We start from the raw sequence: 25,602 nt of genomic DNA, 5'->3' as shown, positions 1-25,602 counted from the left end.
TAGAGTCACTTGAAAGAGTGGTGTAGTTGCTGTGCAGGACTTGCTAGGCACAGCAAGTCACGATATGAGTGTATCACTTTTTGAAAACTATGTGATTTTGTCAAAGCTTGCTGTACAAGACATCATGAAATGTATTAAAATAAATATTCTGAATATTTATTTAAAATTAAATACATCAGAAAGTAAATGAGGCATATTTCATCGGTCTGGATGTTTCTGTTCCCTCTAGCTAAATTCCGTATCATTAAATGAAGAATTTCACTAGGCTTATTAGTTTGTTATCTATAAAACTTTTAGGAAATTTATATATGCCCCACCTAGCTGCTTTCAAATAAAGGCACTAGAAGCTCTTTGACTAAAGGGGTTTTTTTTGCTCTTTGAAATCCACAGAAAAATTTATGTTAATTTCATCAAGTGAAGGAGGCCGCCTTTATAAAAGTTTCCTTTTGAAACAGGTTTCTTGGAGTCCCTTACTCTAAGAAAAATATTGCTCTTTAGATCCCACCAAGGCACACTTCTAATTTTATGAGATTAGGAATAGCCTGTCAAAATTCTGAAACACAGGGGGATCCTAATCATGAGCAGCTTGTTCCAGCTAGAATCATATTTCCTATGTTGCAGGACAGCAGTGGGCTAAGTGCTTCATTTGCACCTCACAGAAATGTGCTTTTCCTCCCCAATTTCTCAGCAGAATTCAACAAGACACTTCCTCTTTTTTTTTTTCTCTTTGAAATCCACAGAAAAACTTATGTTAATTTCATCAAGTGAAGGAGGCCGCCTTTATAAAAGTTTCCTTTTGAAACAGGTTTCTTGGAGTCCCTTACTCTAAGAAAAATATTGCTCTTTAGATCCCACCAAGGCACACTTCTAATTTTATGAGATTAGGAATAGCCTGTCAAAATTCTGAAACACAGGGGGATCCTAATCATGAGCAGCTTGTTCCAGCTAGAATCATATTTCCTATGTTGCAGGACAGCAGTGGGCTAAGTGCTTCATTTGCACCTCATAGAAATGTGCTTTTCCTCCCCAATTTCTCAGCAGAATTCAACAAGACACTTCCTCTGGCCCTTAGCAACAGCCCTTAGCAAGGGCTGACAGAGAAGTACAAGCAGCAAAGCCAGGACTAGCAAAGAGCTATTGATTCGTGAATGAAAGAGAACATTTTCTGAAATAAAAAAAAAAATCATCTAGTCACAATAACTCTAGGACAAGTCTAACTTTGGTGACTAGAAGCAAAAAGAGCAGGCAAATTGAATTGACATTGCTCATGCTGGCATTCCAAGGGTAATATTTTCATTATGATAAAATGTTCTTTGACAATCTCTCCGGTGAATTGGGCACAAACATGCTTTTCTTCTACATTGGTCCTGCCTATCTTCCTGTTCCACCTATTTTTATACTACTAAAAAATATTTGTCTAGGCAATGCAAACAAAATCCCCTCTTCCATGTGTTTAAGTTCCCTTGCTGTTTATCCTATACTGCAGTACAGGACCAGCAAGACAGATTATAATTTAGTTTCAAATTAATTTTTTTGGTCTTCTTTTCAGTTTCTATTCAGAAAAGGAATAATAAAACTTGCCCAAAATATTAGTAAACATGTAGGACCTGAACGAAAGTTCTACAGCACCCCTTCCCAACAAACACAGCAGCAGAGGAGCATACACACATACATAAATAAATACATATTTATGGAGGTGGACAGGCAAGGGTGTTTCATCCAGAGAAATATTTTTATGTGCAATAATATATAAAAATCAACACAAATTTGTGTATTATATAAAATATATGTATATAAAATTTCTTCAGCCAATTTAAAACTTTGATTCCCAAAGACAATATGTGAAAAGATGTGATTAGAAATAGTCACTGTGGATCTTCATCATAAATTTCCATGGGTTTTTTTTGCCCATATTAATCAGGTGATAATTTGTCTAATTAACATTTTTCATGGGAGGGAAGTAGTCTGTGTGCTTTTCAACACTGCTCCAAAAATATATAGCAGTATTACGTGACAAAATGCATTGGTAGCAGATATATGACTATTGCTTGTTATTATAAAGCGTCAGCTGTGCATTCATGGGCTGCACAGAAGACAGTCTCTGACTGAAGTCCTGTAGAGTCTCTGTAAAGATTTATGTGATTTTTTTTTCCCCTGCAGCTTATGATGTGGCAGAATGACCGATTTATGATGTGGGTGGAACTTTGTTCAGCACATGGAAATGCCTCCGCTCTCCAGATTATGTTCTCCTGTGGTAGGCAGTAATGCTTTCTGCCCTCCATATGGCCACCATGTGCCAGCACACACCAAATTGGTATGTGGGTTAAATGTAAAATAACCACAAGAGCTCCTGAGCCAATAATTACAAAGCTCCTTTTGATATGGTTAGTGTATCATTATCTGTACTGTGCAATAATAAAACAGGGCTCATGTTGTCCCTCTCTTCTCCTTCAGTAGCTGCAGAGCTCTCTGCAGAACTATCACACAATTGATGTTCACAGAATGCTTTTAGGAATTGTCATAGCAGCAGCAAAGAGCACACCAAAATCGCAGTTCTAATTAGACGTTAGCTTGAATAAAATACTGGAGAGGACAAAAAAAGAGGCTTATTCTGTGCATTCACTAAAGACATACAGTCATACACTAAAGATACATTCACGTATCTTGTATCCTGGTCTGAGCTGCTCAGGCTCTGGGGTAGATGAGCTGGTTTGGAGGGCATCTCAGGTGTTAAAGTCCCTCTGTCCATTTAAAGCCTAAATTATCAAGTTTAGTTTCTGTACTTGTGTGTTCAAGGAGCACACAGCTCTGTAAACACTGCTAGTTCCCACTTTTATCCAGGTGTAGTTCAAGCTTGGATCTGAGTTATTTTATAATTTTGGCCTTGCTGCAAGTATCTCGAAAAGTGGTCCCTGTGGTTTTACCCAGCAGCTGAGATAAACTGGGTTTCAGAAGCAAATGCTTCCTGGATATGCTTTGCTATAGGCTTAGGACAGTTCATTCTTAAGCAAAGAGCTCATGGCTATTGCTTTGCTTAGCTGCATTAATTCCCAACATTTTTGCAAGGGTTTTTTATAGACCTGAGATTTGTGAGAAGGTAGAATTTAGTGGGAGGGATTTGTTGAACAGGGAGTGCTTAAACTGGTTTTCCTCTTATGCTTGACAAATATGGATTATTACTTGTCTTAGTTCATAATGGTATTTTATGTGTGATTTTGACTGACCTGCTGTGTTAAATGAAAACAAATGGGACTTGTCACTCACTTCTGTTCTGAAAATGTGGTTCAGAACATTCTAGCTGTCTGGTGCAGGATGGGCTTCCTGCTCATCTTCTTGCAAGATCTATAAAGCAACAGATGAGCACAAATCTTTCTCAATCTGAAAATGTACAAACATTCCCATTAATCAGGAATAGAGAGGCTGGTGCACATACAAAACCCAGTTAGAAAGTAACTCACATGAACAGCAAATAGGATTTTCAGTTTTGTTGCCTATTTGTCATTTGTAATAACTGACAGTGTTCCAATGAGCGTTACCATTTTTCTCCTTATAATGTATGGAGTATATTAATATGTCATTAATTATAGTGTATTAATTATTCATTATGTTGAATTAAATAATAAAGAAAAGTATGTCTGGGGTATACAAAGGAAAGCTATGTGTAAATATAGATGTGTACAGGGCAGGGTCTAAGAGATCTGCCTTTAATGCTCTGTAAAGGGCCATCATTTTTTCAATGCTTTTGGTGGTATTTTTTGGTCAAGGACTTGCAAGGACTCCCTGTGATCAAGGTAGTGAAGGACCACTCCAGCTGTGGCTTCCACCTAGGCTGGACACTGTGGGCACCGTAAAACCAACAATACGACACTTCACTGATAACCGTGTCACACATCAGGGGAGGCTGCAACTCCTCACATTTAGCATGAAAAATTCCAGCTCAGCTTTAATCTTTATTAAGACTTTTTTTGCAAAAAAAACCCCAAAACAAAACAAAGCAAGAAACCAAACAACTTTCTACTTTACATTGTTAATTTTCTTGCAGTTGCCATCGTATTTTTTATATTTGTAACTAAAATGCTGGCCATTCAATTTTTACCCACATTGTTAATTTTCTTGCAGTTGCCATCGTATTTTTATATTTGTAACTAGAATGCTGGCCATGCAATTTTTACCCATTTCTTTATTTCTTTTTTTTTTTTTTTCTTCCCAATCTGTTATAAACCAGTCATTGGTTTTCTGACCCAGACAGCTCCCACGGGTATCAAACACCCTCTAAGTACTAGATTTTTGGACTGGCTTTTTTTTTTTTTTTTTTTGATTTGGCTGACAGACATGCAAAATCACACACAGGGAAACTGCTCCAAACCAGGTTGGCAGAGACTGAAAGCTACTACTATCTGGAGTCTGTCCAGAGAGAGATGGGAATTACAGAAGTTTTGTAGTCTCAGTCAAGTTCCTGGCTGACCAGTATATGCATCACAAAGCCACCACTATACCCTTCACTTGGCAGTAATTAGTACTTTGTTAACGATCTCCATCGGGAAATGGTTAGCAAAAAGCACAAGAGAGACCAGAGAGTGAGTGATGGGGCAAACAGCTGAACATCCAAAACAGCAATATGCCATATCAAGAATAGGTTGGATAAAGAGGAACACTCACTGTATTTATATACACAAATCTGAGACATCATAGGGGCCACAAAGTCCTGATGGAACAAATCAAGGAACTGGAATAGGGACAAAGATACATCTTGGGTTTTTTGGGGTTTTTTTCTTCAAGAAAAAAGACAGGACAAGGCATTTAGACATGAATACAGTGCTTTCCATTTCAGTGAGAGCTAAGAAGCTGGCTTCTTGACTGCCTTTGAGTTAAAATGAGGAAAGAAAAGAAAAATATGTATGTCTTGTTGGATGTGTTTTGGAGAAAACTAAATCATGGGGAGGAAGTCAGAAATGATGGTCTTTTTGCTTGAGCAACTCATAGAGATGTTCAAGAGTCAACCTTGTCTCTACAAAGCACTTCAAATAGCATCACATCCTCTGAAAAGCAATAGAGGAGGACACAGAGTTTTGTCAGGGTCTTGGAATACACTGAGGGCAGGTTTTCCCTCAGTAGGTGTGGTGTGAAGCACATAATATTTGGGGAGACAGCTAAACTGAATTTGATTGAGAAAATTATGAGGGGTTGCTTAAAAGGGTGGAAGATAATCTGGATGAAAGAAGGCAAATATGAAATGACAGACCACTATTTCAGGAATAGCCTTATTAGGGATCAACTACATATGAGCAGATTTCTAAAAATTCCTAAGCTGGTTTGGAGGCTCTTGAGAAGATAATTGAAAGGATAAAAGGGTAGGGGACCACTGGCAGATACTGAAAAAAAATGTTCTTCAATAAGCTGTTCAGATACAAAGGGAAAAGAAAGCACAATTGCAGGTTGATATGGTATTCTAAGGCGTTCTTTAGGTACCTGGAAATAGAAGTCCCATAGAAATCCTGGAAAACCAGGACACCTCTCCATGTCTGACTATATAATATGTAAGGACACAGCAGAACACTGGGGCATACAAAGAGTTACAAATAGTAGGAGGCATAAAAAGCAACCAGAAAATGTTACCAGAACAAAAGATGAGGAAAGAAGTACAGCAATATAGAGCAGAGAGAGCAAATAACAGGCTGCACAACAGAGGGCAAAGCACCCATTGTTTCAGTGTTCACTAAAGAAGATTGCTATGCACAATGCCTAATAAAATTAGTTTAAACAAAAGAATACGGGGTCAGGCCGGGGCAGAGAGGGAACTGTTAGATATGCTTATCTAAAATATTCAAGTCCTGACCACACTCACCAAGAAGTACTGGAGGAACAAGTCACAGTGATGTCTGAGCCATTAGAACTTGCCTGAGAGTGTGTTGGCCTGAGCAACAAGGAGGCAATTTAGGATGGAATAGAATAGATAAAGGCATAATCATAAATATAACTACAAATATAACTATAAATATAACTATAAATATAATTATAAATATAACTGTAACTCTATAACTATAACTATAACTATAACTATAACTATAACTATAACTATAACTATAACTATAACTATAACTATAACTATAACTATAACTATAACTATAACTATAACTATAACTATAACTATAACTATAACTATAACTATAACTATAACTATAACTATAACTATAACTATAACTATAACTATAACTATAACTATAACTATAACTATAACTATAGTACAACACCTGTCTGTTGAAAGGGGAAAAGGAATCATAGAACAGCCAGCCTACCTCTGACACCCAGAAAGAGACTCCAGCAACTCCCTGTACAACATGCTGACAAACCCTTTGAGGAAAAGGTGTTAAAAATTAAAACCAAGTCACACCAAGTCAAATTGCTTTCCTTAATTTCCCAGATAACTCACATTTATAGCATTCAATATGCTGTATCTTTGTTTTAGCCAGGGCTCTGGCATGACCCTTTGTGACATCCAAATCTTAACTGGTTAAGTGTAAGTAAAATCACTGTCTAACAGAGTGTACACAAAAAATTGCAGACACAGATGGGTTCTGTGGCACACATGGGTGATAGTTTAAATGTGATCTCACAGAAGATCATGTACATCTGCTTTCTACTTATGGATGATATAGGTATTAGAACAGAGAACAGACTTAGAAAATTTGCAGGTGGCAGTGAGGAATAGGGACAGGAGAGCTTTCAGGTGCTTGGGGGACCAGGATCTGAATTCCAAACAGTCTTCACTCCAATTAAATAAATGGAGTTCAGCAAAAACATATCTAAAGCATTATGTTTGGGAAGGGGAAAAAAATTAATACTTAAATAATAGGAAATAAATGCAATATTTTCAGAGCTACTGAAGAAAAAAAAAGTCAAAATTATGATAGATTTCAAAGTCAGTGAGCTAATAACATGGTACTGTTACATGTATTAGGAGCTACACTGTGTGTAAGAAATGGGGATTGGAAAGTTTCAGCAGAAGTCCCATTTACAGCTTCAGGCATACTTAAAAACACAGGTGAATTAGAGAGAAGTAGACAGAAACAACAAAAGTGGAGGGAGCATACAAAGAATGGTGGGAGAGACTGGGATGCCTTCTTGAGGGCAATGACCTGGACATGACATCAGACTTCCAGTGCATAAGCTTGTCACAGGATGGGTGGTGGTCCACTGGAAGTTGGTAGGACAAAAAAGGACAAAAAGAAGTGAGTTTTGTTGGCAGCAAAGCAGATTTGGGTCTTGCAGCGAGGACAAAATCCTAGCTGTGAATCCTTTTAGGCAAACACATTAATAAAGGCTGAGGAGTTCTCCCTCCCAGGAAAAGGATTATGTTTTGAATATGTATATCAGCAAGAAGTCTACAATAAAATAATCAATATTAATCAAATTTTCTTTTGGAACCAGGGATCCCACCCTGACTTCCCCAACTAATGGAAGGATTACTGGCAGCCTGTCTCACATATTTACTCAACACTATAATTATCATTACCTACAGATTCAGTAAGTTCTGATTTGCCCTCCACTGAATGATTGGTATCCTAGTAACACTTTTTTCTTCTTTCTTTCTTCTTTTTTTTATATCAGTTATTTTTATCTTTGCATGATTTGTCAAAGCAAAGACTGAGGACCTTTCATGCTGTGTAAAGTCTATGTTTTACCAAGACAGATAGTCTTTGTTATGCTCTTCAGGAGATCTTGGATCGTGCAACTTGTTATTCCAGTTCAGAGCAGTCATTTCACCCCAACTTTCCTTCTCCACAGCAACTGTTGCCTTCACAGTATGTTCTTAATGAATGTAGAAATCAGAGAACAAGAGAGACTGCTTCAACTCCGTTTTGCTTCCACTCCAAACCAATCTTTCTCCCTCCCCAGGTACTCAATACTGTTATGTCAGGCCAAACAATTTGAGCCTTAATTAGAAAATTATCATTAGCCAAAGAACATGGTGATTTCTTCCCACACACACATCCACCATGATCTAACAAAAGCCACCATTTCCAAGGTCCATGACTCCTTAATCCACCTTTGTCTTAGGGGAAGAGGAGCACTAGTTCTGCAGTGTCCCAGATCCCCTCTGAATACCACTCTAGCAGTTTTTATGATAAGAATTTTCTGCTTGGACCTTTGGGTTTGGAACTCACTTCATTGTGGGAATTGGTACCTTTATTAATAGTCTGCATGAGATGTTTGGAATCTCTGCCTGCTGAAGATATCTACAGGAGTGCAGGAATCAGAGCAATGTGAGGTGATGGCCAAGAGCTACCAGATAAATCAAGGTGCAAGATGAGTAGAAGTGCTCAAGCTCTTAGCTTTGCTGTGTTTTCCAGCTTTCACTTTCCCTTTTGGGTGGTCATGGGTTTTTCTCACCCCAAAACACCCTGCCACACCATACTGCCATTTTTATCTGATTCATAACATTTCTGCATGGCTAAGGAAATAAAACAGTAATTCCCACAGTCTTCTTGAGTGTAAACATCTTGAAAAAGGAGTGGAATGCCTCTCTTGTCATCACTAGTGGACTGAGGACCCTCAGCTGTGCTTGTTTCTACGATCCTCAAGCAACTCTACCTTATCATTCCTATGAAAGGTTGCATTGCTTCAACATCAGGTTTGCTTCCCTGCTCCTTCTCCCAGGCAGGATGGACCAATTCAGGATCCTCACTGATGGTGAGTGAAGGGACTGGCACACAGAGTCACCACAAACATTAACAGATCTTGGCTAGTAGAGAATCTCCAGGACCAAATCCTGCCCCTAGCCTGGGTAGAGGCTAGAGCCTAGTTTCAATTCTGGTGGATTCATGACTCCTGGAAGCCCACGTGAGTCAGAGCTGCTGCTGGGTGAGTGTGTCAGATGGATGTGCCAAGGAACCACTGACTGCTGCTTCTTTAAAAGCACACGTTTCCTAGGTTATAGAGAGAGCTAATTTCTGCCTACAGAAGTTCCTTAAATATACCTTTATTATAGATGGTTTGAAAATATGTGTTGAGAACCAACACTACTAATATGTGGGTAAATTTTAATGTATTGTATGAATGTCTAGTCACAAGCACGATTGCCCAAAATATCAAGACAATTCCTCTTTTCTGTGGATAAAGTCAAAACAGAGGGATCAAAATTTGATGGAAAAAGACACTCACAAGTTTCAGACATGAATCCTGCCATATTTCAGAGATTTCATATTTGTTGTTTGACACTCACTGTATCTTGAGTGAGACACTGAAAGTAGACTCTACAGACTTTTCCAAGAGTCATCTGTGTTGTGCAGCCCTTAAAGTTTTCTACGATTTCACACGGCAGCATGCTAATAAAGATTGAGCATTGGCACTTCCATCACCCCTACTTTAAATAGATTTTTTTTTAAATACAGGACCAAATAAGTCCAAGTGCAAGAAAAATATCAAGAAAAGACTTGAAATGAATGGAAACTTTCCAGATAGATGTCAAAGAAAAAGCAAATTGCCAGGAAAAAATAATCTTATCCTGCCCACTTCAGGTCTTAGAAACTTAATTTCTGTTTGCCACTTCAGCATAACTATGAGCAACATATAATCATCTAGGTTATCATTATTCATTTGTCTGCAACACAGTCGGAGTGAATTATGGCAGCTTCAGAAGAAAGATGCCATTAAAGTCAGTAGTCTCATTGTGAAGTTGTTTAGCTATGGCACACAGAAGATAAGGTACTCCCTGCTCAAAAAGCTGCATTTCTACTTTGCAGATAATAACAAAACTGTGAAAAATCACAAAAGTGATTGCATGCTCAAAACTTCAGAGCAGACCACTAAAACTAGGACAGTGCTGTGAACTGGGCTGCCTGTTAATGTACTCCACAGCTGGGATTGTGCACATGGTGCTTGCAAACAGCCAGTCTCAGAGCTGTACCTCCCAACACAGCTCCCATTGTGCTCCCATCCACAATGAGGTGAGCAGGGTAAAGAAATCAAAGCAAAACAGAAGCTATAAATTTTTCTTTATTATGGAGTCCCTGAGAATACTGTATCTCTACTATGGTGTAAAAAAAAAAGAAAACAGAAAAAGAGAAAGAAGCAAATAACCTTGTACTTCAGTTTAGAAAATAAAAAACAAAGCAAAAATTACTTGTTCTTGCATAGGTGATGCAACAGTTTATTATGCTCAGTTAATTTATTTTAAACTTTGCTGTATGTAAAGGCTCTCAACTATTTCTCTTTTGTTTTGCTGAGGGTTTTTTTAATCAGAAAATAGTCATGTGCTATAAAAAATTGTAGACTATAAAAGCCAGATGCCTTACATATTCCTGTGTCTGTTATCTGCTTCCCTCCACCTAAACATTATAGTTTTTCTTTACCCCAAGACAAGAACATTTCCTAATCTTTCTTTTGGCCCCTAAACAAAGACAAAATCTGACTCAAACAATGGAGGATTTATCAATTGTTAGACTCATATAATCAATAATTTTCAAAGAGAAAATGTTGATAACTGGATACTTGCCAAGCACCACTCTCTGGGAAGGAAGAAATTTGTAGACAATCTTTGAGAGGTGGAGTGCACATCTGTCTTTGCACTAAGGACAACTGGTGAATAATTATTCAATCCAGTATTTTTATTTTGCCATTAGTAAAAAAAAATAAAATTTTGCTGAGGGTTAAATTCTGATTCTTGTCATGCCAGTGATGAAATTCATCTAAGCTCTAATTGGATCTGAGTTTCACCTGCAGGAGCTTTTCACAAGAGTGAATTACTTCTCAATCTGTTATTTTCTGCAAACTGCCCAGATAAAGATCATTTATTTGGCATATATACATACATTTATTCATTTAATGTACATTCTTATAGAGATATCAGAGACTGCGACCTGTAGCCAGAGAAGGAAAAGAGGAGGAAAACTTCAAATTAGACATAAGAAGAGTCAGTTTTGTGGCTACTGAATGTGGAGGTATTGTCAATGCCTGTGCAGCTTTGTTTCAGCAGGAGATGCAGCAGAAAAAGAGCAAAGGTAAGTTTCCCAGTAATATCCACTTCAAGTTTGGCAGTGGTCACGGTACATTTGTCACTATTATCTCTATACTCAGAAGGCAAATGTCCTTAGCAGGGTCTGATACAAGTTTTGCTTGAATTGAATGACACCAGAAGCCTAGTGTCTGCAAACTGTGGTCAAAAGAGGAACCAACACTGGAAAAAAATTATTATTTTCCAAGTTCTTTACTAACTGTGGAGTGTAATCTGATAACAGAAGGATGAAAAAGTTTGTATGATCTGTCATCACAGAGGAAGACATAATTTGCATTGTGTAAGAGATGTTCCCTAACACTAAATAGTTACATGTGTTTTTTTTTCCCCTGGGCACCACGAAGGGAGAGACAAGACTGTCTAAAAAGGAGGCTAAAATGGAAATGGAGTCAGCCAAAATTCAATTCCCAGAAAAATACTGGAGTTATTTACGAGCAGCTACAATAAAAAAGTGAGATAAATAATAGCTGACAATGATTTGTTAAAAACAAATAGGACCAAAGCAACTAAATTTTTGGTGGGGAGTAAGGCATAAGTGAATAAGGAGAAGGAATATCTCATGGCTTTAGTAAAAACTCCCTAAAAGGGCCAGTTAAGGAAACAAAAACAAAAACACAAACAGAACCAAAAAACCAACAAACAAAACAAAACAGATAAATAAAAACCACCAACTAGGAAAAAGACAACCACAAAAGCTTCGCCAAAGAGTGGAGACACAATTGGCCAGAAAATGACTCAGGAAGTATTCACTGGCTCTTCAGAGGGTCTTAAGGTGCTTTTCATAATTTTTATTTGTAAAGTGGAAAACTTATATATTCACACATGGAAGGCTGGAAGGAAGGAGAAGAACTGTAAAGGATCTCAAGAACTAAAGAAATTACCTACAAATAAGATGGAATAAAATAACAAGATTTTGCAACTGCAAAATGATTAAGGCAACAGTGCTTAACTGTACAAAGAAAAGATGAAGATTAACTGGGCAGGGAAGAATTCTGCAGAAAAGGATCTGGGGTTTGTTGTAGATCACAAGTTGAATAGGAGTCAACAAGGACCCACGGTTATCAAAAAGATAAATATTACAGTGGGATGGATAAAGGGAATTATTGTCTGGAGGACATATATTCCACTCTACTCAGCATTAATAAACCTCAGCTGCAGGTCTATGTTCAGTTTTAGGAAATGCATTTCAAGAAAGGTATAGACCAGTGGAGAAGAGTTGAGTTTGAAGATCTTAAAATTGGGGATGTTTTACCTGGAGAAAAAAACCCGAAAAACCTAAGGAACAAAATTAATAGTCATGAAGTATTTTATAGAATATTACTAAAAGGAATGGGATGATCTGTTTCCATATCCATGTAGGATGGGACAAGGAACAATTGGCTTAAAAGGAAGAAAGAATTGAGCTAAGCATTAGAAAAAAACTTTTTATAACTCTAAGGGTAGCTAAGTACTGAGCTGGAAGCTTTTAAGACTCATTTATGCAAACCACTGAGGCACCAGTGTAAGAACTAGATGATGTTCACAGGTCCTACAAGCCTTATTGTCTGTGACTGTGCTCATTTGGAAATGCCTGAGCTATTGAGGCAATAGATATTATCAATACCTTGTAAAAAAATTCAAATATTTCATATTCAGATGAAAACGGTGTGTTTCAACATCTGGTTTTGTAATAGCTGCCATAATAAATTTCACCTCCCAGTGAAGTGATCACGCACATTTCCCTTTGCCATACAAAGCAGCATTTTTTCAATATTATTTTCCAAGCCTTCACTTATGGCTGTATCTTCTGAAAGGAGCTCACTTTCTAAAACCTGCAGATGCTTTCATTTTTCTGACAGTTTTGAAGAAACCCCATTGAAACCTATTTAGTTTTAGTATGAGAGAAGAAGGTAGAGATCATTGCCTGCTATTTTAAGAAGGAAGTGGATCATTTTCTGAGGAAAAATACACTGTAATACTGTACATATATAAATACATTTCATATTTACAGTAATATTGTATACTTACATATGCAATAATACTGCAGCAGTCAGTGAAGAGAAGGACTATCATATTTTATATTATCTGTGCCATCCCTTGCTAAGGCAAGCCTATCTTTTACAAAGCATTTTATAGCAGCTCTAAATGATTGCTACATATAATGAATGGTTGCATATGGCTGGAGGGTAACATTAGCTCGACACACAGGGTGATGTGAGCAGCCCTTTCATGTTTTATGGGTTGCCTGTCATGCTGTTGCTCTTATACAGTTCTTTGAACACAGTATATAAAGTACATATGCCAAAAAGAAGCTATGTAGTCATTCCAAAAGACCAAGAGGAAGGGCAGGAAGGAAATACCTGCCTGTTAGATATATCAGATGAAAATCACTTCATTAACAGTGTATTCAAAAGCTAAAGGGGAAGGATGTTTGCAGCCAGCTATCTCTGAACTCTTGAAAAGCAACACACAAAAATGCACCAGCATAAGTGGAAGTGAGGATCCTCTCTGCCAGCACTCCTGGTCTTTCCTATTACCCACATCAGTTTCAAACAGGTGTAAATCAGTGTCCAAAGCTAATCCTGACTTCTATCAGTGTGGAGGAACAATCTGGACATTCTTCTCTTCTGAGTCTTGCAGACCTGGTGGTTGTCTATACTTATGTCTAGTATTATGAAATATTCAGAAATGTGAGACTATAGGGTTGTATAAGCAGTTAATTTGTTTTATGTTTCACAATCTGCCGTGGAAGAAAAGGAGCACTAACAACGAAGAGACTTTTTCCACTATGTGTCTGTATACACAGGTGCTGAGCCATCTTAGACCATTAGAGCTACTGACACAGTCACCATCACTGCCACAGGAGCTCAAGGGAGCAAGGGGTGGTGACATCCCTAGGTACACCTCCAGACTTGCCTTCCCTGCCCAGGCTGGCTGAACTTCATCTTACATCCTTGCCTTTGTCACCAGCTTAGCTGATGCACTTTCTCCAGGAGCTGCAGGTCCTTTCTGCTGTGACAGAAAGGGGATAACACAGATGTTGCCCAGCAGCAGTGTCAGCTCCTGCCTCTCCCTTCACCACTGCCATCTCTGTGGGTCCCATGCTGCACCCTCCCCGTGGCACTACAACTGCCCCTAAAGCTGGACTGGGGAACTCAGCTGGGTTAAAAATAACCTTTTCTTTCGCAGAGTTATTTTTAGCTCGGATCAGTTCCCCGATGCGGGTCACCATGTAGCTGCACAAATAGTTGTGCCAAGATTTGCCAGCATATTTGGAGAGTGGAAAAAATTTGATAGAGGAGGGAAGGAGAGAGTTTGATTGTGGGGAGACACTGCTAAGAGCCTTCTGAGAGCTTTTAGCAGGCACACTGCGGCTCCTCACTGAGGGTCCCCAGTGAGAAGGAAACCCGAAAGGCTTTGTGCTGCCTGGATGATGAAGACACCTGGACAACATCCATGGTGCAGTGTTTTGTGCTGCTGTCATGGTTTGGGAAAGGTGGATGGCAGGACCTTTAAGGACCATCAAGAATTTGGGCAAAGTATCTTGGTCACCAGCTTTATCAGCTGCTTTGCTCGTGTGGTACATATGGGCTTCATAAGGAGCTGGTCCTGTGCCAGTTCACAGTACGATTTTGTGAACTTTACAGAGCGTGTGTACAACTGATATCCTCCCCAGTATCAAATATCACATGTTAGAAGCTGCAGCTCGAGTTTAAATGTATAAGGTAACAGTTTAGATCAGGTGAAAACGGAATCACCCCACAGGTGGGTTAGGTATGAGCTGAGCACAGGAGAGCTCTTCAGGCTGAAACAAGGCTGCCAGGGGTGGGTGCCTGTGTAGCACAGAGCAGGGCGTGTGAACTAGCCCACGTGGCAAGTGGAATATTTTGAGACTGTGCCAGCAGTAAATATGAACCAGGAAGTAGCATGCAAAGTAAATGAGGGAGACAGAAAGAAAAATCAGCTGCTTGTGCACATGTGGGAGTTGGCAGATGTAAGTCAGGCCATCCCGGTTTGGTACAGCAGCAGGGAAATTACTGCCCAGGAGGGGAGCGTCCAAGGCACAGAGGCAACATGAGTGACCATTCCCAGATCAGCCTTCCACAAACTCTCAGAAGTCAGGGTGCTGCTGGGAGATAGAAGCCACAGTTCAGACAGAAAAATACTTCAAGTCACCCAAGTAAACTGGAATAAGCAGTTACCAAGATATCCAGTTTTACACTTTGACTGGAATGGTATTTTACATGTGCCCTACCTGCAGCCTTTTGTTTCTGAGCTCGTAACTAGAACTCTTGCTGTAATTCTTGCAGAATAAACCATTTCCTTCTTCAACCTTCTCCTTCATGAAGGTTGTTTAGTGTTGTAAAGGGAGCCAAAATAAAGATGCTGCTACAGGAATACTAGAGTCATATAAAGTGAGATAGCATCACCCCAAGGGGACTGCTTCTCAAGGTATGTTCAGGGCCAGGCACTTCCTACCACATGCTATGTTTTGGAAAGAAGTTCTTGCTGCCAAGTATGTCCTTTACCCCGCCCCATTTCTTTCTACTGCAGGAAAATGAAATACCAAACATAACTGCAGGCAAATCCCCAAACTTCCAATAAGCAAACGCTGAAATATGTGATCTCAGCAGAAACTGGAAATCAGAATGGTATTCGAATGAGGTCATATTGGAAATTTGTCTTCTTGGAAGTGGTTCTGTGGCAGTATTGTAAAATAAACTTTGTAAGCTCCCCTCTTTGTAAGCCACCTCTCTGAAAGGTGGCTAGCAAGGATGCAGTAAAGAGATGCATTTTTCATTGATTGCAAATTTTGAAATAAAATTTTAAAAGTTTAAACTGTGTTGCCAGGTGCTCATAAGGAAGAGCCATCTGAAGATTTAAATAGGATTTAGATGTGTGGATTAAATAGGACTTAGAAAGTGTGCTTCAGACGGGTCTGGGAAGCCCATGGTTAAGCTTGTCTCAAAATGCCACTGCTCAAGGGTACCAGAATGAACCTTTAGCAAGGTCAGCTGTGTTCCTGACTTCTTCTGCTCCAGAAGCCACTCCAGCATATCAGGACACTGTGATCAGCACAGTGGGGACCATATTGCTAATCTCCACATTTTGCAGAATACATGTGTTCTGTGGAGTGTTTTTTGCTCTGAATCAGGATGTTTGGGAGTTCAGATCAAATGTTCTCACTGAGAGAGTCAGCCAGCTAATCTCCATGCCAGGAAATGAAGCCATCTGATGTCCTGAGGTGAAGCTATAGGAGGCTGTATGAGTCCAGAACAACTTGAAATCTGTTTTATAAATAAATCCTCATTGGTTTGGAGTGTCTATTTTCTACCACAATCAGTATTGCCTTATTTTTATTTCCAGGCCTTATCAAGGGGACAAATGCAGAATCTGCTACTTACAGGTGTGATTTTACAGATTTTACAGATTTGTAAGCTGTTTGCAAAATGCTGTTTGCAGAAAATACAAATGCTGTCTGAAAGAGAGAGGGTGACACTTTGTACTGGCAAGCTGTAATTTGCTATTCTGCCTCTGACTCTTGTGCATTGCAATACTGCAAATAAAGATCCTGGAGACTGAGAGAAGCATGTACTGTTTGTTTGGCTCTGTTGGCAATGACATTAACCTCAAACAAATGAAAAGTTTCAGCTAAAGAAGTCTTTTAAAATTTTATTGTGTCGTTAGCAAAATAGGTCCTTGTCCTCCAATCTTTTGGACAATGAGGGAAGTCCAAAATTAAAAATTCTCTCTTTATTTTGATGATGTTCTGAAAAGAGTATCTCCATAAGATAAGCATAGGATCTGCTGGCACAGATAAATGGTGCTTTGTAGTCCCTGTCCAAAGGACTTATATTCCCCCACTGACTACAGAAGGCCCCAGATCTTGATGTGAAGACATACAACGTGATTAGATCAAATATGATTGCTTCTGGTGCCAAAATGGGAAGAAGATCCATTTCCCTCTTCTCAGTTCTGCTGCTGGCTCCAGTTTCCTTGTCCACTTACCTTTGTGCCCAGCCTGGCATCCAGCAGGATCAGCCACAGACCTCAGTTCAAGAGCCCAGGGGAGAATTAAAGCCATAGAAAACTGTGCATAGGTGTCTGCCAGCTTTGTGAGCTGAACTGGTCCAGCCCAGTGAGTTTCAGAGTAAGTCCTGTGACATTACACCAAGATGATATAGATGAATAAGAGAAATAAGGTCATAGGAAGCTTGAAAAATTTTGGAGGCATGTGGACTATTTGAAGTAGCAGGATGCAGTTCCTCCCATCATGTGTAGCTGCCCAGAATCCAACAGGGAATTTCTGTGCTAAGGAGCCGATTGCTCAGGGTGAAGATGCCAAGGAAAGATGCTGAATTCCCAAGCCATGGTTTGTAGAAGGGCTTGGAATGCATGACTTGCACTGGCACAGAGACCAAAAGAGCTAAATTTGTTCAAAGCAGAGCACAAAGCAGGGGACTTCTGGTGATACCAGAATCCTGACTCAGCAATTAAGAGGCCCAGTTAAGGGCCAAGGCAACAGCAAATGTTTTGCTGACTGGGCAGTCCCCACTTCCCAACCTGCAGGGTGAGGGAGGAGGCATCTCAGCAATGAGGGGCACTGACAGGTCAGGTCATCTCTGCCTGCCTCCATACGCAGCTCAGGGGTTGTGTTCAAAGTCTACATGAGTGACAGCAGCACCATTTTGGGGTCTCAGCCACCTTTATCTGGAGAAATTGGGAGGATTTATAGACTATACACTAAAAGGCTTGGAAAGGAAGACCTCTGTCTTTTTTGTCTTTGAAGTTTACACTCTTTCTTCCCCTTATCACTATGAGTCTCACCAGAGCAGAGAATGAATTTCACCATCAAAACATTAGACAGCTGTGTAAAATAAGAAGTATTTTTCCAAAGAGGAAGCTCAAATGTTTCTGCCCAAGGCAATTCAGGATCAAAAGAAGGACACATTGATTTCTCAAATAAAAGCATTTTCAAATGAGAGTCCCTTACTCTTTGGAGTTTTTTAGAAAATGATTTGCAGATGGCACATCTCTCCCCGGTGTGACTTTTTCCAGACACATGGAGCATTTAGCACATCCGCAGTTTGGAGGCAACGCGGCTCGAACGTTTATGCGCCGACTTAGTAAATGAACATATTACTGTGAGTGCCTCCTAGGTAAATAACAGAAGTTTCCTTACGAAACGATCAAAGGAAATGCTAACAAAACCCTTCCACCGGCACAATACAAAGTACCCGTTTATCAGCTATCTGCAATTATTTACACAAGAAGGTCTCGCAGAGCCCGAGGAGGCACACGGTGCCAGCTGTGATGCATGGCTGCGTGCACCTGGAGCTGAGGGCAAGGAGAGGAGCCCAGCCTTTGGACACAAACCTGCATCAATGGCACTGGTGCTCGTCTGGGAATGCAGCTCAATGGAAAAGCCTTTTTTGGTCCATATAGATCAATAGCAAAAAGTGTAGAATTGGCAAAATATTCAGAGAAGCACACCTTTAAAAAATACAGGCAAAATCTTTACATCCAAACTACAGCTTCCAGATGTTTACCAGAACACCTAGAAATTATTACTGTGGTGAAAATCATATTTCTTCTCTTGGCTCCATGTGCTGTCTTTGTCAGCTGTGTTCTCACCAAGAATTATGTTCAGAACTTCTGCTCAGTTTAACCAGTGAAAGATACGCATGTGAAAAGATGAGATACATAATTCTTGAAGTTAACCATGACCAAATCCTCTCAAGTGTCAAACTAAGTTTGTTTTAATAAGAATTGTTAAATAATAATGTTGTCTCAAGGACATATCTTTCCCTTAAAAAATAACTTACAAAAAGGCACTCTACAATTTTTTACTATTTGTGCATGTCTGTTAAATGGATACCAATAACACACACACGCACACAGAGTGCTTGGACGAGTTAGTAAGTGACTGTGACATAAGGAGACATTTAACAGCAGCAAGTTGAAGATGGCATATCTTAAAAAGTGCCTCTTCACATTTTGGGATGCTGGTTCAGTACTAACACGACAGGAGGTGGGGTGCCTGCTGAACCAGCAGCAAGACCTCCTCTGCACAGAAACTTGGGGTTGCACTGGGGAAATTCCCTCTTTGTGTTAACTTTCTGCAGTGCATTTCTCAGAAACAAGGTCGCAGTCTCAAGGGCGTCATGACATTCCTGTGTATGCGCTTCAGACCGCTCCAGCAGGAACATATGCCGGAGCTTTTGGGAAAGGATGTGTTTTTCATTTCAGTGTGAAAGCCCTTATCAGTGTGCTAGCATGTGGGGAGGTTCAGGAGACTGTTTGGCAGGAGAATTATACAGAAAAAATTACACCACATGAGAAGGGAAATCTATGACAGGTGGGTTAGGTACAAATATCTGAACAGTACATCACAAAATTATTAAGAAAACCCTAGCAGTGCTGTCTCAGCTCATGGAATTAGTAGGAACACAATTAAAAGCCCACTATTGTTAGCAGTAAAGTGCCAATTGAGTTTGTAAATTCTGAATCAGACAACTTTTGGAATGAAAGAGGGTTTGTAGCTGGATAAGCCAGAAAAAAAATGTGTTCACAGAAAATTCTTTTCAGCATCAGTAATGAATTTGTTGACAGATATTATGTAGAACCAGATACAGACACTGCCTGTACATGAATGATTTAACCAAAAATTACAATATACACCCTTTCAGATTATATGACAAAAATAAACATATCAGTAAGAATGTCTCTGAGCTCCACAATTTATCATGTTTCAAAGGAGTCTTAAACTAAGACAATTTACAGCTGAAAATTTCATGGTTGTGCTCTCATAGTCTTAGTCTTAACCAAGACTAACATAAGCTGTGTTATATCTGAAAAAACAGCTTTAAGTAGTGAAGTAAAATAATTATCAGGCTAGTTTCTCCACCATGTAAGGCAGTTGCAAAGATTTACAGACCAATCCTGCAGCCTGGTTTCTTTTTAATTTAAACGACAGCTACCAATGAAAGGGAAGTGTTTCAACAAAAGAGAAAGTAATTTGAGATTATATTTGAAAAAACAATTTGAAGTTTACAGAAAGAAGTAACTTTGAAAAATGACCTGGGGGTTGTAACTATACACGATTGTTCTTATAGGAACTTACAGTTGGAAAGTGTCTGGCCTAACTTGTTTCTCCTGAATGCAAATCTTCACTGACACAGTGGAACAGCGTTGTACAACGTCCGTGCTGGAAGGGGATGGGCGGCAGCAGCCTCAGAGCTGGCTGTGCATGCTGAAGGAACAGGAGTCAGGCAATTGAGTAAGCAAAGATAAAATCCCTGACTGGTCAAGTGCCCCTTTCATATCCAAGGCAGGGAGTAAAGAGCAGAGATCAGGAAAACCAGAAATTGTAGTTTCAGCACTGAAGTAACTCTGCATCTGGGGAAATGGGCTGGTCTCTTGTCACTCTTGCCTAATTCTGCTGGGTTTGCTACTTCTGTGGACAAAGTACAGTGAAAGGACAGGAAAGAGGAAGACAATATATCACTTTACCTTTTTTTCTTCTGTTGTTTGTTTAAGCTTTTCTTATTTAACACACGAAGCGCATAAAACTGGTCCTTCTTGCTCCACTTTGACATCTTCTATTTCATCTGACAGGCACCTGGTTTCAGAAGAGTTTGTTCTTCCAATCCTACTCTTGGGATGGGTATGAGCCCCCATGCATGGTGTTACACTCTCAATGTTTGCTTTGGAGAATCAGTTCTGAAATGAAGAACATCTTTGGACCTGCTTTCCTGATCTCTGCGTGAATCAGTGATCGCTCCCCAATAAAAGTATGTTTGTTTGTCATTGCAAATGTAAACACCACGACTCAGGGACTCCGTGTTAGAAAGCCTATAGCCTCTGGGGATGTTTAGTTTACCATAATAAGTAAGATTTTTGCCTGACAATGCTGAAGTTAATTTTAGCCACTTGCTGTTTCCATAAAGCTACAGTTTAGGTTCTAAATCATGGGCTCTGTCTCAGCAGTCTCAATGAAAATCAAGAAGTGTTTTATTTCCAGAGTTGAAGTAAAATTTACCACAATAGAATTCCATATTGCAGCTTTGTAGTCTATTATCATCTTTCTTACTCAGAGTTAAGTTAGACATTCCCAGCCTGTATTTATGATCAAGGATGCTTCAGAATAATGTATATAAATTGAGTTTTATTGATCATTGAACATCTGCTGGCACTTAAGTATGTGAAAACCTAAGCATGAACAAAAGCTTTGCAAGTTTGCATTTTTTGATGCTTATAAAATTATAATTTATAATCAAGTACACTATGTTATGTTTTCTTTATCACCTTCATAAAGATAAAGTAATGTAAGCAGGGGCTTGGATTACAAGACCATTACAAGATTGCAAAGACTCGGGGTTTTATGATTTATGGAAGAAAAATTCCATTATTTTTCCCTTAAATCTGACACAGTTTAATAGCATTTTGCCTGCTGTGGTAGAGGGTCTGTGCCAAACTATGATTGCTGCAAACAGAATTGGAAGTGCTATAAAATAATATTTTTTATTTTGCATCCATTGCCAAAGGTGGTGAGCAAATGTCTTTGTCCAACTTCCTGATCATAACATTTTCACCCATCCTTTCCAACACTGACTAATACAGAACATGTGCCAGTGCTGATGCAGACCCTTCTTGAGGTATGTGCACTTCAACTCCTGTGGATGCTCAGATCATTCCGTGAAAGCACAGCTTGAGCAAGGAGTCAGGAAGGGGGGAAATGCCAACTGGAGAAAAACAAAACAAGAGGGCAAGCAGCCCTAACAGGTGTGGGTTCAAGAAAAGCCTCTGCACATCAGGTGTGCGCTGGGAAATTATGCTCTTTGATAAAAATGTGGGGCATAGGAACTGAAAGCAGCTCAGAAGAAAGAGCCTTTGTCTCATTTCCCAGAGTTACCAAGCCTCTTTCATGTGGCCCGACCTTTCCTCTTTATTTCCAAAGTCAAACGTGAGCTAAACCAAACATGCCAGCAGCATGTCCAGGCGTGGAAGCAGTAAAGGTGGCCCCTCTTGAGTTCACAGAGCTTGCTGCAAGGTGTGACTGCAAAGGCTCTGAGAATATCACAGTTTCATCGGGGTTTTGAGGTACCTGAAATGAAGAGACAACAGATTTATGTTCAAGACAGATTTTGTAAGAAATGGTGGCCCATAATAGAGTGAGTTTGAGTATCACACTTAACTAAACCAGATTTCAAAATACTTGGATAAGATGATCTTTCCTGGCTAACAATTGAAAATCATCCATCCTTAAATCTTAGAATGTAAAATAACTGCGGAAACCTACTACATGCTGTTGCCCATCTTTTTAATGAGAAAATCACCCTTTAATTATCATCGTGACAATGCCAAGAAATTCCCGGGATAGAACTTCTCTCTTTCCTGCCCTCACATGTGTCCAGTGCCTAGTCACTACTGCTCAGGGAGGAACTGCTGCAGATCTAAAACTGCAGACCAAGACAAGGAGGTTAAACACAGCACCTTCACTCCTGCCCAGCCAACTCCTCCAGGTTAGGGACTGTGCCACTGAGAGGTCTCACTAGAGGGCAGCCCAGAAAACCTCTAGCAGTAAAACTGCACGGGCTGAATGCCGCTTCTTTGGGGTTTTTTCTTAGACCCTGGAGTGTGATGGGATATGAAATTTGGCCCCTTGAAATTGCTGCCAGTAACTGTTTGTGCTGTGTTTGGGTTTTTTCCCATGTAGAGTTGTAGAGGAGGATCTGTTCACTGCTTTATCTCCATGGGGCTCCTCAGGCCCGATGGATGTGGAAGATCTTTGTGGAGCTTTCAAAATTCATGAAGGTGAGACAGCACGTGATGCAGAGCAGGGTGATTGTGGCTCTCCCTGCCCTCACTTCTTTCCCTCAACTCCTTAAGGGAAACATCACAACTTCCAACAAAATATACATCGTGTGATATGTAGTGCACTATGAGTTGCTTGCCAAAAAATTGCCACTGAAGTAGTTATTGAGGTTCAAATGTACCATGCCAATTTTTTTTTTATTTCTGTAGTCCTGGTAATGAACTGCAGTCTTCAGTGTCTCAAGGTCCTCTCTCTCACCTCTATTTTCATAAATCCTTCCCAGTACCTGTTCTATCCTGTAACACCTGAAAACCAAAAAAAAAAAAAAAAAAAAAAAAAAAAAAAAAAGTGTGCTATATACTTTCCAGAGAAAGAAATACAAGAACAAGATCTCAAGAGCTCCCAAGATAAACACATTCTCTGGATTCCATACATTCACCACGTAGTTTTTATTAAGCCAAAAATTTTTTTACAAGATTTGGTGTGGTTCTGAGCTGAGATACATTTTCTATCCCTATAGAAACATCTTTCGTTTACTTGATCATATATTGCACTGCCATGGAAAAAAAAAATTAAAAATAAAACGCATGTTTTCTCTAGTTTTCATGTACCAGCAACAATGACTATCAAAAATAGCCCTTTAAACCATAAACTGTTTCTGAAATAAATACCACTTGATGTTAATAAAATGCATTCCTCTGGCTGTGACTACTAAGAACTCCGTTCGATGCAGGAATTCATATTTTAAATAATTCTGACTTCCCTTAAGGTGACCAAATGTATATCAGAATCTACTGTAATGTCCTAAATCTGATTCTGTTTTAGGCTACATACTCAAACTCCCCATTTTCTTCAAATAAAAGATGGGCAAAAAAATGCTAAGCTGCAGTTTGATAAGTAAAGTTTCATCAGGAAAATCTTGATGAAATTGAATTCATTGTAGAAGTTTCCATTTGCCATGAACACAGGAAACAGTATTTGTTTTTCAGTGCCAATTAATATAGCTGAGCAAGCAAATACACACAAATCTTCTGCTTTTTGTGATTGTGTAACAGCTGCACTTAGTTTGAAATTTCACCAGATATATTAATTACCCAAACATAGTTAACATTTTTTGTTCATGAGGGTAGCAACTTGAGTCTTTGTTTCTTAATCAATTAGAATGCTCAGTTTTTTGTTGTGCATGTGTGTGTCACACACACAATTCATTCAAAATTGATTTTGCCCATGATTACAAGGGTCTTGTAACACTGGCTCTGCTCCCTGTTTGGCTGATCCTTTCTCATCCATCAGGAGAATAGCCTGAAGATACTACCAATCCAGAAGTTTGTGAAGTAGAAACAAGTAATACATGATCAGAGATTTCATAAAATATTATATTGTTTTCCTCTTTCTCCACACCCCACAGACTTCTGCAAACCATCCCTCTTAGACCAGAAAATGGTAAGATATATTGGCTAGGAGGGGAGTTTAATTCAATTCTTACTCATTGCATTCACACAAAACAATTGAATGCACATGCAGAGTCTGGTTTAAAGGGAGCCAGTCAGGCCTTTATCTGATTCACCTGAAGGTCTCCTTGATAGTGAATTGGCAATGAATTTCAAAAGCCTCTTTGCTACCTCACAAGCAGTTTTCCACTCAGATGAAGGACTGAGAGAGAGGTAGAGCTAAGACTGTTCATGGAATACATAGCATGAAACTTTGGGCACCTTTAAAAGATCTGGAAAAGCTGAGGTCAATAACACGTGGATTTTTAACATGCATTTGCAAATATTAAGGTTTTTTTATCAGCTGCATTATCACAAGCTATATGGGAGACTCTACCATATGTTCAGTAGAAAGCAGAATGTAAAGAACTGCTGCTTTGCATTTGGTTGCTTTTGTTCTTTAAAAGGCAGGGGTAGTGCAGAGCCTACCAAAGTGTCTCCAGCTGTGGCTGTGGCAGCAGCCCGGCAGGGCAGCACTGAGGAGTGTAAAACCCCAGCCGCCTGCCTGGCTCCATCCCTGTGCTGCACAGCCCTGCGGAGCTCTCGGCTTGCTCTCAGCATTAGCCAGACCTGCAAATTTGGGGGTCTTTTTACAAGTAATTATTGCCATAGTAACCTTGCACTCTGTGACCGTCGCAATAACAGATGTAATTCATCATGTCCAGTTCCTCCTGCTCCCCTTTTCTTGACCTCGTCTTGCTAAGGCATGAGAATCCTATGGGGAATGGCAATCCAGGCCAAGGGAATCCTCCCCAGTGTCCGAGGGCTGGAGTTAAAAATCAAACACAGTAGCCTTGACTACACAGCTCCACATCTGGAAGCACTGGAATGTGATCTCAGAGGAGGGGCCTTCCTGGCTTGTCGGGAGCTCCAGGTGACGCTACCTCCCAGCTCCCCTGCAGGAGGAGGAATGGCTCTCCGCTAAGCGTGTCATTAACTGGGAACACGCGCTTCCCTTTATTTGAACCATATGGATGCATTTCATATTCTTATTATTTTTCATAGGGCTGAGACCACCATAAGTGCTTGCTCTGCATCTTTGCGTGTTTTAGTTTCCTGAAGCAATTTTCTCTTATGTTTCAGTTAAGTAGAGGCTGCACCAAACACATTATTAATTACAGACGTGGGTTGCCTTATGCAGTATGATGTGTTCTCTCTGCACATTCACTTAAATGTCTGTTGTGAAACACAGACAGTATCACACAGATACTGGCATTTTATCTATAAACTGCCTGAAATAGAAGCCTTTATAATTAAACATTGATTAAAGCTTAAATTCTGTGATGAAAATGCTCAGTTTT

The 25,602-nt window shown here is 39.6% G+C and overlaps 1 protein-coding gene across 1 annotated transcript in view; it reads left to right on the top strand.

Annotated features, from left to right (window-relative positions):
* LOC120499395 overlaps positions 1–25,226 on the top strand; it is a 36,429-nt gene extending 11,203 nt beyond the window's left edge. Inside the window, exon 2 of the mRNA XM_039703118.1 lies at positions 25,006–25,226. Within this exon, the coding sequence (XP_039559052.1) occupies positions 25,006–25,226 (221 nt within the window). The remainder of the gene's footprint in view (positions 1–25,005) is intronic.
* Positions 25,227–25,602: the final 376 nt, after the last annotated feature.

Source organism: Passer montanus, unplaced genomic scaffold (genome assembly GCF_014805655.1).
Source record: "Passer montanus isolate IOZ18808 unplaced genomic scaffold, ASM1480565v1 scaffold10, whole genome shotgun sequence".
In the NCBI taxonomy this organism is placed as follows: Eukaryota; Metazoa; Chordata; class Aves; order Passeriformes; family Passeridae; genus Passer; species Passer montanus.
This window is presented reverse-complemented; position numbering and strand designations above follow the sequence as displayed.